Source organism: Coturnix japonica, chromosome 10 (genome assembly GCF_054131305.1).
Source record: "Coturnix japonica strain WE chromosome 10, WE-NBRP24, whole genome shotgun sequence".
In the NCBI taxonomy this organism is placed as follows: Eukaryota; Metazoa; Chordata; class Aves; order Galliformes; family Phasianidae; genus Coturnix; species Coturnix japonica.
The window spans coordinates 1,647,683-1,663,044 of record NC_140672.1 but is presented as its reverse complement, the minus strand read 5'-3'; the positions used below and the strand labels follow the sequence as shown (position 1 = coordinate 1,663,044).

General features: G+C 48.2%; 1 protein-coding gene across 2 annotated transcripts; it reads left to right on the top strand.

The window, feature by feature from the left end:
• The first annotated feature begins 33 nt into the window (after positions 1–33).
• Positions 34–15,005, top strand: ARHGAP25 (Rho GTPase activating protein 25). 2 transcript variants are annotated; one of them, XM_015883028.3, is made up of 11 exons: positions 34–300; positions 3,485–3,678; positions 5,730–5,817; positions 5,981–6,100; positions 6,220–6,427; positions 7,902–8,034; positions 8,451–8,524; positions 8,969–9,090; positions 9,307–9,494; positions 9,648–10,231; positions 10,913–15,005. In XM_015883028.3, exons 1-11 carry the CDS (start codon positions 240–242, stop codon positions 11,121–11,123), a joined length of 1,983 nt encoding a protein of 660 aa, XP_015738514.1. In that variant the 5' UTR covers positions 34–239; the 3' UTR covers positions 11,124–15,005. The 2 variants fall into 2 exon arrangements, with proteins under 2 accessions (XP_015738514.1, XP_085366261.1); XM_085510135.1 differs by having other exon boundaries at positions 109–300; positions 5,748–5,817.
• The last annotated feature ends 357 nt before the right edge of the window (positions 15,006–15,362 follow it).

The following is a 15,362-nucleotide window of genomic DNA, read 5'->3' as shown; positions in this document are numbered from 1 at the left end:
GGCAAGAGGGGGAAGCAAAGCAAGAGCTTGGCGGGGCAGGAAAGGACTTTTATGGGGTTGCTCGTAGAGGAGGGAGGAGGAAGTACGTTGGCAAACCAGCCATCAACGGGCCTTTACGCTGCATTGGGGGATCAGACCAGAGGCTGAGGGTACCCACGGGGCCATCCCAGCTCCACCTCAGCTCTTCTCCAAAGCTGCCCCCCCCGGGAGACCCAACGTCAAACCCTTCCTGACCCACAATGTCCCTCAAGCTGCCACGGAACTGGGATTTCAACCTGAAAATGGATGCTGCCAAAATAGGTACCGTGAGTTCTTCTTTATGCCCTTCTTCAGCCTTTTTGGGGTCTGTGGGGTGCTTGCAGCCAAGCCCTGCAGCCATTGCAGCTGCAGCCCAAACCCAAACCCCTCACTGAGTGTCGCATGGGGACGTGGCTCTGGTGGCTGTGTTGGAGGCAGCAGATGTTTTGCAAACGAGTGGTGAGAAACGCTTTGCAAGAATTTGCTTTGCAAAGCTGCACTGCTGTGCAGTGGGAACGCAGCTGGGGTGGCCCTGTGGGGTTGGGGACAGAGGGATACAGGCAGCACAGAGCTGCTGCCCGCTCGAAATCTGGGTTTTGAGCCATTTGCTCTTTGTTGCTCAAAGCCCATTTGCTCGTTTTGCTGGGCAAGTCTTGCAGGTGCAGGTGGAGGAAGCATCCTTGCCCTTGTTCAGGTTCCTTCTCCCACCCTGACGTCACCAATTTCCTCTCACCTGAAGTGAAGAGCCCTGTGTGGCTTTGCTGCATGCCATCCTGACTGTGCCCAGGCTTTGCACAGCCCCCATCCACTGTGGGATCCATTGCAGCGTGAAAACCACTTTGAAATATACTCAGGAAGCAGTGAGGGGTCCCCTGATGGGCTCTGAGGCCAAAATATCACAGCGTTTGGGTCAAACAGACAAGGAGAGGAGTTTAGGGGTGAGGAAGGAGTGCATAAGAGTGTGCAGGAAGCAAAGCAAAGGTTCTTGATGGTGCCAAAACACGGCCAATATGACTCTCATTGTACTTTGGGGTGCCTGGTCCTCTGTCTGCAGGGATGTGAGTCACGGGTGGAAAAGCATCTCAAATGAGTCACCATCGCCTTTGCTGGATCCTCCTGGCTCTGTAAACTTCCCTCTGCATGTCCCCAGTGGTGACCACAGCTTTGAGAGCCTTGGGATGTTGTGCTGAGTGCTGTGTGCTTCCCCATGCTGAGCTGAACACACACCATTTATTCCCATGGAAGAGAAAGCTTTGTCTTCAATTCTCATTGCAAAACTTATTAGAGAAAGTTTGCTTTTCTTGGGTTTTATCACACATCCCCAACATCCCCTCCAATGTTGGAGCAGGGAGCGGTGGTGAATGGTGCAATGCCTCCTGCAAATGGCACTTTGGCAAAGCTCCTCCTCTCTGCAATGCCCAGGGCTGTTAAGGAGGAAACATTCAACTTCACAGGCAGTTACTGCAGGAAATGCTTTTGCTGTCAGCAATTCCTTCCTACCAGGGATGAAGGGCTGCATGCAGGAGAGGCTGCAAGCACTTGGGAATAACTTCACCCCAATCCCACATGAGATCTTCAGCACTGACCACAGGAGGTAGAAACATGGAAAAGTTGTCAGGGAGGGACCCACAGCTTTCGTAGTTCTGGTTTTGTTTAAACAGAGGACTTTCTACTAGGCAAAAAATAGCAATGCTGCTTGCAAAGCCAAGCTCCCCGCATCAGCTCCCATTGCACACCACTGTGTGAACCCTGCGGCCAATGACTGCTCATGCAGTGGGTACAAACAAGCCTGCAAAGCTCTCTTTTGGTCTTAAGTCAGCCTAGAGCACAGGGAGAGGGAAAATACACCTGCATGTGTCGTGCACGTGTATGTGAATGATCATGGCTGGGTATCATATGGTTGCATGTTGGGTCTGGTGTTTAGGATGAGCTGATGAGAAAGCGAAGGGAACACGATGTACTGCACTGTTCTGTCTGCATCAGGGAAGAAGGACGAAAATAGGAACAAATCATATTTCAAGCAAGGTCTGGGCAGTTTTAGCTCAGCAGTTTAAGCCAGTGAAGCAGCAGCAGCAGTGAGGTCGCTGCCTTGATGCAGAGCAGAGCACTGATGCTGTGCTGATGGGCTGAGAGAGAGATTGAAATCACCACATAAAGGTAATCAAAAGTTCCCTTCTTCATAAAAAAGATGATTCTTTTCCTTGCAAGCTACATGTCAGTGCACTACCTGAGCTGGGGGAGATGAATACAGAACTGGCAGATAACAGCATCACCCTGGACACCACTGCATCCCAAATTCCCATCAGCTCAGCTGGGAGCATGGACCCAAAAATTCATTGCCCAGGAGGGGGTGGCAAATCCCTTTCCAAGGCTCCTGCTCACAACGTCCCACATCAGCACACGATGAGATATGAGCAGCACCTTCACCAGGCACTGGAGGCGGATATTTGGAATACCCCAACACTTGCAGCTTTTGCAGCTCTGCTGTTCAACTCAAGGGGAAAAGCAGACACTTGGGTTCAGAGCACTGGGTCAGCCACAGCTTCCCCTTATCATCGTCACCATTAGCTTTAGCAGGGGAGATGTCAGAAGTCACCATGTGAAGAGCAGAGTCATTGAATTCCCCTATAGTCACGCATATACCCTAAATAGTTATCCCCTAAATAGTCCCTTTGCATGGCTGGGTGGGCACTGGGGTCCTACAGTGCAGAGTAAAACACAAAGTATCCCTTCCAGAAATGATTCTTCCCGAGGCATTTGCTATGCAAAAGCTTTTTTAGAGAGGCCGTGGAGCAAGATGGTGGCACCAATGGGAAACATCCATGTAGTAGGAGTTGGGGACACTGCAATAGGAGATGGGACACCAGCAACCTCCCCACTTCTTCCCTTGTGGATGCCCCATCCCTGCAGGCATTCAAGGCCAGGCTGGATGTGGCTCTGGGCAGCCTGGTCTGCTGGTAGGTGACCCTGCACACAGCAGGGGGGTTGAAACTCACTGATCACTGTGGTTCTTTTCAACCATCATCCCCTTCAGCAACACCAGCCAAAAGGCAAAACTTCATTTTCCAGGCCTTTTTGTTGCTGCTTTGTATTTTTTTAGGCTAGGTTGGATCAGTCCGATCTCGCAGCTGCAGCCTGTTTGGGGTGGGGATAAAGAAAACACACATTCCCATTAGGGAGAAAGAAAAAAAGAAAGGTTAAAAAAAAGAAAAAGCTTATGATTTTCTTCATGCTTGCAAGACAATGACTCCCACGCAGGAAAAAGGAAGCACGGGCTGATAGATACTGCAGCCACTTCCTTTACAACTAGCTAGCCAGTTTGCTGGGTGCAAGCAGAGGGGCTGAGAGCTCTCACTGCTTGAATCGGGCTGGTGGCTGGTCCCCTCCATCCCCTCCATCCCCTCCATCCCCTCCATCCCCTTCATCCCCTCCATCCCCTCCATCCCATCCTTCCCTGTCCCCACAGCTCGCTCTAAGAGTGTGATGAGTGGTGAGGCTCTGACCACCCGGCCCAGCTCCCCCAGCTCCATGGAGCGGCCACTGAAGTTGGGTTGGCTGAAGAAGCAGCGCTCCATCGTCAAGAACTGGCAGCAGAGGTATTTTGTGCTGCGGGGCCAACAGCTCTACTATTACAAGGATGAGGATGACACCAAGCCGCAGGTAGGATGGGGACAAGCTTTGCTCTTCAGGGATGGGGTTGGAGATGGGTTTTAAAGAGGGTTTGTTGCCTTGGGGTGGTAGCAATAGTGGGATGTCCTCACGAGGACCTTCATTCATGTGTTGAAATCAGTATGGTGCCCACAGGCATTGCCTGTCCTTCAGGACAGCAGGCATAGGGCAGGGAGACATGGCAGCACTGTGTTTGGGATGGGCACGTAGGCACTTAAGATCGGACCCATCTCATGGGGTGCTTGTCGGAGAAAGCAGGCAATCTTTCGGTCTTGAGACATCCTCATGGCAGGGATAGGAGATGGAGTGAGGGGCCCCTCTGAGGAGAGAGATAAGGAAAGGAAATCTTTCTCCAGCCTTTCAGCTCGCATCCCATCCTGGCAGGATGCTGGACCACGTGGATGGGGTTTGTTCCTTGGCCTTCTTCCACCCCGCACAGCTGCAGGAAACCTGTCCACTGCCTGCTCCTCTCAGGGCTTGAAAGCTGCTGTGTTTGGATGGGTTTTGGATCTCCAAGAGTGATCTCAGCATGCACATAACCCTGTGCACAATGCCTGCAATCCCCACTGGGGCATGATTTAGGTCTCTGCACCCAATGTCTGCAGACCTGCCAGCCATACCGGTGTCTGGGTCTCATTTGGGGCTGCAATGAACCCTCTGTGCCACTCACTCAAACTGCTGCTCAGGGGATGTGTTGGAGTACAATTGCTGGGAGGAAATAAGCTTGTTTTCCCAATGCATATGGATAATTTCAACCCCATTTTCCACGCTGTGAGAGTTTTCACCACCATCTTTTGCTTGTTCTGGGGTGAAAGGTCCTCCCTTATTCCCACTGTGCAGATTGGGGCCATAGCAAAAATCATCCCAAGCTAACATAATTCCAAAGGGGAAAGTGATCAGCAGACCCTGGGGGTGAAACAAGGGGCAGAGGTGATGGGATGCACGCCCTGTTTATGGCTTTTTCTCCCTTCAGAGGTGTTTGGGAGGAGCTGTTTCCCCAGCTCTAAATAGAGATGTAGAAACTGAAAGTGCTGTATAGAAGCTGATTGCTGCTGATAGTGCTTTTGGCAGCCCTCCCCATCAGAACACCAAGCTGCTCCCACCAACATTCAACTCAATACCACCACATTTGGGGCTCATGGAGAGCTGATGGTTGAGTCCTCAATGCCCATAGGAACCCAGCAGCTTTCAGAAAGCCTAAAATTAGGGAGAAACATTGCTATTTCTGCCTCTGGAGGCTGCCAACGCTGACTCATACACCCACACCATCCCACGTGTCTTGTCTGCTCCCCACCCACCCCCTCCCACAGTGACCATCCATTTGTGAAAGGAAGACCCAAAGGAAACAGCGGTTTTCTGCTTTTCTTTTCTATTCTCCCCCCTTTCTTTTGCTCAGTTTTCTTCTTTATTCTCTCTGCTCCGCTACTGCAAACATTTTCTGTTTTGTTTTTAAGTGGCATTGTGTTAAATGAAGAAATTTCCTGTTCCAGTGCAGCAAAAAGAGGCTCTCTATGCACTGTCACATCCCTTCTCCTTTGCACTTTCTTTCCCTTCCCCCCAACAGGGGTTAAAAAGCACGAGAAAAGAGGAAAACATGAGAAGGGAGGACAAAAGGAAAGAGGAAACTAAGCAGCGTTCTCATTCTGAGAATATCTTCATCAGAAAAACTGGCATTTAAGAAGTGTTTCTTATTGCTTGAAGTGAATTTTAGGAGATATGCACATGTATGTATTTATATATATATATATGTGCATCCTTTATTGGGTTATTTTTGAGGATGTATGTATATATAAGGGAGTTGATATCCCAGTAGGTGTTTAGGAATAGAGTAGACGTGGTTTAGTGGGTATGGTGGGATGTGTTGGGGTTGGACTGGATGATCTTGTGTTTTTTTCTAACCTTATTGATTATATATATATATATAATCAATACAAGGACAAGTCAATATACAAGGACTCTGATGCCCAGGGTTGACACTACCTCGTGTCACCTCTCAGAGGTGGGACATGGGGATTGGCAGCTCCTGCTCTGCTTGGTCCTAGGGCTGCCTGTCTCTCCAGGGAAGCACCATTAAGGAGGTGGCTGGCAACCCAGAGGAAGGAGGAAAATTTATCTTTGAAATTATCCCAGGTGAGAACGTTTCCTGCTGTTTCATTGCATGCTTGTTGGGATGGACTGGTAGCCCCGAATCATTTGGGCACATCATTCATGCCTGCCCTTCAGCAAAGACAACAAGAATTTGCCATTCCTATCCCAACCTTCACTATACATGGTCTATAAATGCTTTTTGCAGGGGTCTCTGGAGACCAGAACCGAGCTGGGCAGGATACCTGTGTGCTCATGGCCAACTCCCAGTCCGATATGGAGGAATGGGTTAAATCCATCCGACGGGTGCTGGGTTCAACCTCAGGAGGTAACAGGCGTTGCAAGCTCTCGCTCTTAGGAAGAAATGCTGCTGTCCCCTTTGCACACAGAGCTAAGAACCTCAAGCAGAGCTATCGGGCTCCTCTAACCCCAATGTCTTCTCCCTAGCGGTGTTTGGCCAACGCTTGGCAGAGACCATGGCTTACGAGCAGAAGTTTGGGCAGCACCAGGTGCCCATCCTGGTGCAGAAATGTGCTGAGTTCATCAGGGAGCATGGGGTTAATGAGGAAGGAATCTTCCGCCTTCCCGGCCAGGACAACCTTGTGAAGCAGCTCAGGGATGCCTTTGATGCTGGGGAAAGGCCATCGTTTGACAGGTAATGTTGGATTCCCTATTTCCTACTCAGCTTGCACCCCAAAAAGCAGCCTGACCCCCCCTGAAGACACTCAGCAGTGTGTTGATGGAGACCTGGGGCCATCGGAAGGGCTCAGCACACAGAGAGGGGCCCAACAGAAACCCCCAAAGAGGATTATGATGAGAGATGGATGAAGATCTGTGGGAGGAGTTTAGGGACACCTGGGAGCCACACAATGAGGAGCAAGAGGAGTCCAAATATGTTGAGAGAATACCCTAAACCTCACAGAAGTAATTTCTTTCCCTGCCAGCCCATTGGCTTGGAATCTTCCTCCCGTTGCTTTTCCCGCAGAGAAATAAGAGATTTTGGCTGCTCAAAAGCTGCCTCCTCCCAAATCTCTCCCTCTGCTGGGCTGAGAGGGGAAAGCAAATCCTCTAAAGCCAAGTGTTGAAACAGCAGATCACCTAAAGCCAAGAGAGCCTCCTGGTGCTGCCTGTGTCCCCCAGGGAGGCTCTGGTGAGGGGTCTTTGCTGCTTCTGAAGCCTAACAATCCCAGCCCTTTATTTTGCAGCTGAGTATTTCTTGCCTTCTGTGTCCCCAAGTCCTGTTACAACCTATAATGGGGGTCATAAGAAGGTGAAGCTTTTATTTCTTTGCATAATGGTGTTTTGCAGCAAGGGAAGCTGGTGCTGCTCCTCACACCCTGCCACATTAACCCTACAGGGATCAGATGAGCATCACTGCAGCACCTTCTGTGTGCTTCACATAATATACATCTTCAGCAAGGCCAGCAAAGGGGTTTCCAGCAAGGTGAACAGTACAAGGTGCTGGGTTTGCAGCCAGTTTGGGTTTGCTCTGGCACACACAAAGCACAGCACGACTGGGTGGGGAGACTTAGAAAACTGCTGGTGCAGCCCAGGCATCCAGGATATGTATTGATAGGCCCTACAAAAACAAAGCTCTGAATAAATTCCTCTGTGATTCTTTGGGTTCGTTTAAAAAACCCCCAACCAACCCTAAAAATAAATGACCTGAGGGGTTTTTGCTACAAGTTTATAAGAGTTTAAGCAACTTCAAGGTAGGTCAAATGAGAGGCTTACTGTCTTGACAGTGTCCTTTTGACATAATGTAAACTACATGGTATGCAAAGCTGCAAACATCTGGCCTGGCTGAACATCTCCAGTAATTGCTGTTCATCTTCCAAACCCCAGGCAATGCAGAGTGGGGAGCTCCTGCCAAACACATGGATGCCTGCAGATTGGGTTTGCATGCAAAATCCAAAGCAGGCTGGGGACATGCAGCAGGAAATATCTTCACCAAGCAGATTATTTTGCCAACTGGAGTCATTCCCTGACTTGGGGTGCCCTGTGAGCTACTCCTGGCTTGTTTTTGCTCCATGTTTATAGTTCTGCACCTCGTGCATCTATTCACAGAGCATAGAACAGGGCAGGGGTTGCTCACCGGCTGGGTTTGGGTCTCACCTATTGCTTTGCAGGGACACAGATGTGCACACTGTGGCCTCCCTGCTCAAGCTGTACCTACGGGAGCTGCCTGAGCCAGTTGTGCCATGGATACAATATGAAGATTTCCTTCTCTGTGGCCAAACTCTGGATGTGGACCAGAAAAAGGTACAGAGGTGTATTTGTTTCTCTCCTTCTGGACTTAAAATGAAAGCTTAAGGTTTCCAGGGCAGATCTAAGAGTGTGACAGCATCTCCTGCAGCTGCTCCAGGTGGCAGCAATGATGGGAGCAAGGGTGTGGGTGAGAGTTGGGTGAGTGAGATGCAATGGGAACTGCCCTGTCCTAATACTGTGTTTAGGTGGAAAAGCAAGGAGATACCCATGGACACTGCTCCTATGCACATGAAAATGAGAGAGAGCATCCCCAGCCTATGCTGGCTCTCACTAAGAAGTGACACTGCCACAGTTGCAAGTAAATGCCAGGGGGTGACACCTCATAGGGATGGCTGGGGCAACACAGAGCCTCTCTTCAACCCATGTACATCTGTGCATCTTCATAGAGCTGTTCCTTAACTTGCATTTAGGGTCATCAGGACCTTCTGAAGCAGCTGTCCCTTCTTCCCCGAGACAACTACAACCTCCTCAGCTACATCTGCAGGTCAGTCCTATGCATCAGGTACAAACAGCTCCAATTAGATGGTGGTGAGGAGGATTATCACCCTAAAGACTGAGGTTGACTCTTTCTGAGTCACTAGATCCTGATTTTGAAGGGAGAGTTTCCACCATTGGGGTAAACACGCCAAGTGCACAGTGAAGCAGCCAGCTTTCACCCTGAGTGATGTGTGATTTTTCTCTGGTTATTAAATATTGGATGGATTTTTCCCCTTTTTTGATGTTTTTTGGGGGTATGTTGGTCATCACATGGCAGTTTTCTTACTGCCACCTATGAGACCCAGCTCCATCATACATTTATAAGGCGCTTATATTCTTCTATCCTTGGGAATTAGAGGACAAGAACGGAGTATTGGATATCTAAGGTATCTAAGGCTTTTGCACAGTCTTCCATCTGTGACTAGAAATGCTTGCCCTTGGATCCTGATAGGTTTCTATATGAAGTACAGCTGAACTCTGGCGTCAACAAGATGAGTGTGGATAACCTGGCAACAGTGATCGGAGTGAACCTCATCAGACCCAAGATAGAGGATCCTGCGACTATTATGAGAGGTAAAAGGGACTCCTGGGTTTATTGATGCCTATTTGATAAACCGAAGTACAAATTCGCATCCACAAACTTGCAAATTAAAAACCTAAAATTAATACTTTTTTAACCTAAGGTATTGCCCTGGTGGATTTGGTGGAGTCACTTTTCTCTTGCTTAGGGTAGATAGGTGTGAAATACTTAGAAAAAACAAGTCAAACTCTGTCTCTGATTTCTTCCAGGCACGCTGCCAATCCAGAAAGTGATGACTGTGATGATCAGTGACCACGCAGACCTCTTTCCCCCATCCAAGGATGTGCTGCCCTCCCCAGTGACCCAACAGAATGACAAGAAAACCCCCATCCTGCGCAGCTCTGTGGGCTGGGACTCTGCAGAGGACAGGGCAGAGAGCTCAACCCAAAGGCAAATGGTAAGGGTGGATCTTTGGGGAATAAAACAGGAGTCCAATAGATGACTGGTTAATGATTATGGGATCAAATGGGTCAGCAAGCCATATGAGGGTTTGTGAGCAAGCCATATGAGCAAAATGAGACAGTCCTAATGCTACCACTTTGTTTTGCAGAAAGACAACCTGAGTGTCAGCCGTGCTCCTGGGCTGGCTGTGAGCTCACGTGCATCCAGCGAAGATACTGGCGTGCAGCCACCCAAAGATACACTGGGAACGTGGAAAATGCAAGCAAGGAAAAGGACTCAGACTTTACCTAACAGAAAATCCTTCCTGACTGCTGCATCACCAGGGGAGAAAGGCAGCAATGACAGGAACGACTTATTTAACAATGACTTTTGGAAAGGCTCCACGCAGAGCAACCCACGTTCAGTGCTCACTGAAGGACATAAGAGAACATTATCTCATGATCTATTCAAGCTGCTCGACCTTCACCGGGCTTCAACTCATGACAACCTGCCCACCTCCCATGTGGAAAGCAGCAGCTCCAGCCCCAGTCCTGCCAGCAGCTGCTCTGATAAGGAATTCCAGCCCTGCCCCAGCCCCTGCCATCAACCCCAGGAGCCATTCAGCCCTGCCAGCAGCCCCTCCGAGGTGTTCCAGCCTGCTCCAGAGAGCAAAGAGTCCCTGCAAAGCATGGTCCTGAAGCTGCAGAGAGAAATGGATGTGCAAAAAGAGACCTACGAGGAGCAAATCAAAAGGTAACGTGCTGCTGTGCTCTGCTCCGAGGGTTGGTGGCATCTTTAAGGCAGCAGCAGAACTGCATAGGGTTATTTACCAGTAATACTCTACAGGATGAAATAGTAATGACTAATGATAAAATACAGCATTATAACACTTTACCTCAAATTCAGCTCTTGTGTGCTGTGCTCTTGACTTAGTAGTGTGTTACTGCATTGTTAACTCTCTCTAGTTCTTATTATATCATAATTATACTATCATAGAACCATAGGAGTGTTTGAGTTGGAAGGAAACTGAAAAGGGCATCTACTCCAACTCCTCTGCAATGAACAGGGACACCCACAGCTTGATCAGATGCTCAGTGCCATGTCCAGCCTGACTTTGGGTGTCTCCATGGATGGGCATCTATCACATCTCTGGACAACCTGTGTTAGTGCCTTACCAGCCTTAATGCACTATCCAGAATTCATTAGCAGTATTATTACTGCATCCAATACTTCACATACTGTTATCATATCATTATGTACTGTAATGTTGATTTATTGCACTGTGATGCACCTGGTGATGATCAGGGGATCAGGACAGCACATCCAGCTTGATTTACTACTTAACAACATGGAGGTCAGAGTCCTGGAGAGTCAAACTCTCACTTCTCAGATCTCTTCTACTCCAAACCTTTTGTTTTCTGTTTCTCTCTGCAGCCTTGAGAAGGAAAACTACGACGTTTGGGCCAAAGTGGTGAGGCTGAACCAGGACATTGAGAGGGAGAAGAAGAAGTCTGAGGAGCTGGAGCTGAAGCTGAAGAACATGGAGCTCTTGCAGGAAGACTTGGAGAAGAAAAACAAGATGCTCGAGGAGGAGATAAAAACCATTGCTAAATCCAGGAGCAAAAGCAATGCCAAAACCAACTAGGAGAAGACATCCAGCTGTGCACAAACATAAAATGCAGCTGCACAAATCCAAAGGAATTGCCAAGCAGGACCAGAGTCTGGGACTTGTGTTGTCCAATGCCCTGCGACCGGCTGTGGGCTTGTGTGGAGGAAGGAGCCTGGAATTTAGAGGCTGGTTGATGCTCTGAAACAGGAAGTTTCCAATATACTGTTTAGCTTTTTCTTGTGTGTTCTTTCAAGTCCTCTTGTAGCTGCTCAAGTTACCTGTAGAACAGGCCAATACCTCTTGCTGCTCAATCAGAATATCTTGCACAAAACCCTGAAGCAACAAGAGTCCTTCCTGCCAGCCAGCTGGCTCTGTATTGGAGACACCAGCAGTGCTTCTGAGTGGAACAGAGCATCCCTGAATCCTGGAGCTGGGGAGACAGAAAACCTCCAGGGTGTTGGATGGCACAGCCCGTCTCACAGCATGCCTGGATGCCGGGATGGAAATGATGTCAGCAACACAACCAAGACATTTGCATCAACACATGCACTTGGTTATTGCTCTTATAGAGCAAGAGAAGCCCAGACAGTATGTTGGGTCCATCAAGAAACCTCGTGCCCCATCCCTTGTTGTGCTGTGCAAGGCTCATTGACATCGAGGCTCCAGCTGTGAAATCACAACAACTTCTCCAGTTAAATTGCACTTCAGTTATTTTAACTCACTGATCCTTACAGCCACGTGTATATAAACCCAGCATGGTTACTGTTGAGGCTTTGGAGCTTCACTCACCCATACATGGAGCTTTCTATCTTTCATTATTTCATCAGGATTCTCTTGGTGGAAACCTGGGTTTGCAACCCAATGATGATGCTGGGTCTCTGCCCATCACTTGCTGCCATTGGCACAAGGACTAATCAACATGGCTAATTGTAAACATGTTGCTTTGGCCGCTTGCTTTTTTTTTTGGCCAGTGAGTCACCAAGATGCTGCTGAAGCTTTTGGTGTAGGAAAAATAGAACAAGACCCTGAAACCTTTCACTCATTGAAGTTCAGAAGGGTGACGCACAACACACAGCTGCAGCCCAGACTCTGTGGGTACAGAAAGGGGGTCAGCAGGAGTTTTCAACAAAGACCTGTAGGGCTAAATGCACTCTTCTGTGCCAAGCATGATGGAATTAAAGCAAATGGATTGCTGTTACTGAGGACTTGAAGTGAAAGTTCAGCTCCAGACAGGAGATGTTTCTCCATAAGGTCCAGGAGAGACACTGTGAGCATCTGGGCTGGAAATGCCACACGCTCTTTTCCGTGCAGATCAAAAGTGTGAAGAGGCAAATAATTCCTCCATGGCCCACAGCAGAGTGTGATGACGTGGGAAGGCTTGGCTGCAGCTCAGAAGGCTGCGATTAGGACAAGTGCACTTTAATTTAGTATAAACTGCGCATTCCTCCATTTCCGCTGCAGATAGGCAAAATAACCTCTATCAAACCACAGCTGTTTCTGAGGAGCAGAGTAACCTCTTTGAAGATATTCTGCCCATTAAAATGCGGAGTGTTTATAGTGGTCATATTTAAAAGATAGACTTTCCAATGGAGGTCAGGTGGTCTGGAAATTCCCAAGTGTGTGGGGGGAACAAGCAGCTTCTGGGAGCAGAATGGGCATCATGTGAGCTGATGGTGCTCCTGGGTTCTGTGGGATAAAGAGGGTTTTCCTTTTTAAGAAAAAAGAAGTATTTTGGCTTGTTGGTGGGTTTTTATTAGTGAGAAAGATAGCAGTGGGTTTAGAGAAGGTTTGATCTGCCCATGACTGACATATAGAAGCTATGCAGCCCTGTGGGTACATTCCTCCACTCAAAGCCTGAACGTTGGCCATGCCCAAGTCCTGCTCTGGATGTAATGCACTTCCAGATCTTCTCCTGTAGACACCAGGACATGAAGGTCTCCAAAAACTGACTGATGCATGATAATTCAGAGCTGCTACTGTCACATCAAAATACATTATTGACAGGAGAATAAATAATAATCCCTGCACACAGATCAATCTTGTCTTGGGCATCATAGAGTTAGAAAGATGCATCACCAAAAGGTTGTTTCACCCCTTTAAGTCATCACATTGCACAGCCACAGGGTGTAAGAGCATCCCCTACAAAGTGATGGGAGAGCTTGTAAGATAACCTACAAAACAGCCGTGGGATTTTTCTTTCTTTAGCTTTTTTTAGCATGATAGTAACTTTCCTTTTTTAGCCTGGCTACTGCAGAAAATAGCAAGTTGCAGTGGGAGGGAAATGTGTCCCCCCATTCTTTAGGATGGCTTGTGCAAAGGGAAGGAAAGCAGAGAGAACATGTTGTTCTCCCCAGGAATGAGAAAGCAATGTGCATCCTTCCTGCACGTACAAGATACCCCCAAAGCAAGCTGATTTTGAGAAGCCATCTCTTAATATCAGCCAAATACACAGCTTGAGTGACCTGAATTTGGTGCAGTTTTCCTAAGTGCTAGGTTCAGCCTTCAGCACAGTGCAAACCCCAATGAAAACCCCAATATGCAGCGGGCTCAGTAAAGGAGGCAGCTTATTTACCCTTAAGCCCACTGTGTGAGGAGGCTTCCAAAAAAGCCATTTTTCATGCATAGCCCTGCCCAAAAGGGTGCCTAGGTGCCATCAACACCTTCTGAAAATCTGTTTTATCGCATGTAAAAACACAATGTGAGATTTCAGACCTCTTCACACCACGCACTGATAACAGGAACTGGGAACAGAGGGACGTTCCTTTAACGTCGTCAGCTGTCCGTGATGCTGTTTGCCACGTCCAGGGAGATATTTCCAAATGAGAGCATTTTGGAAGCAGCCAGAGAGGTGGGGACGGGCTTTGACCTCGTGTTAAAGAAGCAGCGATTGGTTTGGCATCTGCTTCCAAAGCATGTGAGAGGTCACATTTTTTTGCTTTCCACAGTACTGTTGCCTTGTTTCCTTCCTCAGCTCCGTGACAAGGACCAAGCACCCCAAGGACAGTTAGAATCACAGGAAAAACAGAATCACAGAATGACTTGGTTTGGAAGGGACCCCAAAGATCCTCCAGTTCCAACCCCACTGCCATGGGCTGGGTTGCCAACCACTGAATCTGGCACCTAATTAGGTTGCCCCAATCAGCCCAGCCTTGAGCACCTCCAAGGATGGGTATCCACATCCCTAGAGCTGTTCCCAACACAACAGTTTCAAGCAATACCTGTGAGCAAAAGTCAATTGTCCATGGAAACTGTGGTGCTTCCACACACAGAGGTGGAGTGGGAGAATCCATACCTATCACTGCCTTGTTCCTATCCAGCATGAACAAGTCTGAAATGTTCAGTCTGCTCAGCTTACAGCTCAGATGGGTTACAGTTCAGGCCATAGGGCACTATGCATCCAAAGCCAAACATCTAAATTCTGGCAATAGCAAAAGCGTATCCAGTATTGCACGACAATTAGTTTTGTTTTCCCACCTTTGCATTTCAACTCTGCCTGATTAACCCAGTGGTGACAGCTCAGGAAATGGATTCCACCAAATCTCACAGCAACTGATCTGAAATGCTCTAATCTCTGGGGTGATAAGGAGTTGCTATAGCAAAGCCAACATAAACCTGTGTGCGATGGAAGGTTGGGTTATTGTTTAGCCTCTGTTGCTAGTTAGCAAGCCGTGCTTGATTCCAGGGACCACCCTGTGTTTAAACCTTCTCACTTCACACGTATCTTTTCAGCACCATCCTGGACAGCATCAGCCACACGGAGCTGAAGGACGTTGGGGAGCTCCGCATTGCGTTGAGCATCCCTTGGCCCAAACTCATTGCAAGCAGCAGCTCCTGCAAAATGTGGTTGTGCTGCTGTTGGATTCATGGTATTCATCTGCTCCTTTAAAATAAAACACTGCATATTGTTTTCATTGAAAATTTGTTGTGTTTGGAGCTAGGGAGAAAAAAAAAATGCACTTCTTTTCCAGAAGCATTGCTCCGTGTCACGGAAATCCATTCCTCTCATATCATTTCCTTTATTGCAACCATGTTGATTGCCTTTATCCCCCATATTTCCTTTGTTTACTTAAAAAATGCAATCAAAGGTCCCGCAAAACCCTTGCAGTGCTGAGCGTGGGGCTGATCAATTTGCCTTGCACACAGAATCATGGTGGGCACATATCCAGAAGTGCTAAACAAACATGCTGGTTTCCTATTCCCAACGTAAGCTCATTTAGTTGGATGTGATTTATCACCCGGTGGTGATAGATTATTACAATGCATACAATAACAAGT

Bases quoted from the DNA above. Each gene is read 5' to 3' on its own strand.
- ARHGAP25 (XM_015883028.3), top strand. From the start codon at position 240: ATGTCCCTCAAGCTGCCACGGAACTGGGATTTCAACCTGAAAATGGAT. The intron at 3,679-5,729 runs GTAGGATGGGGA...GCTTGGTCCTAG, and splicing joins AGGATGACACCAAGCCGCAG to GGCTGCCTGTCTCTCCAGGG. The intron at 10,232-10,912 runs GTAACGTGCTGC...TTCTCTCTGCAG, and splicing joins TACGAGGAGCAAATCAAAAG to CCTTGAGAAGGAAAACTACG.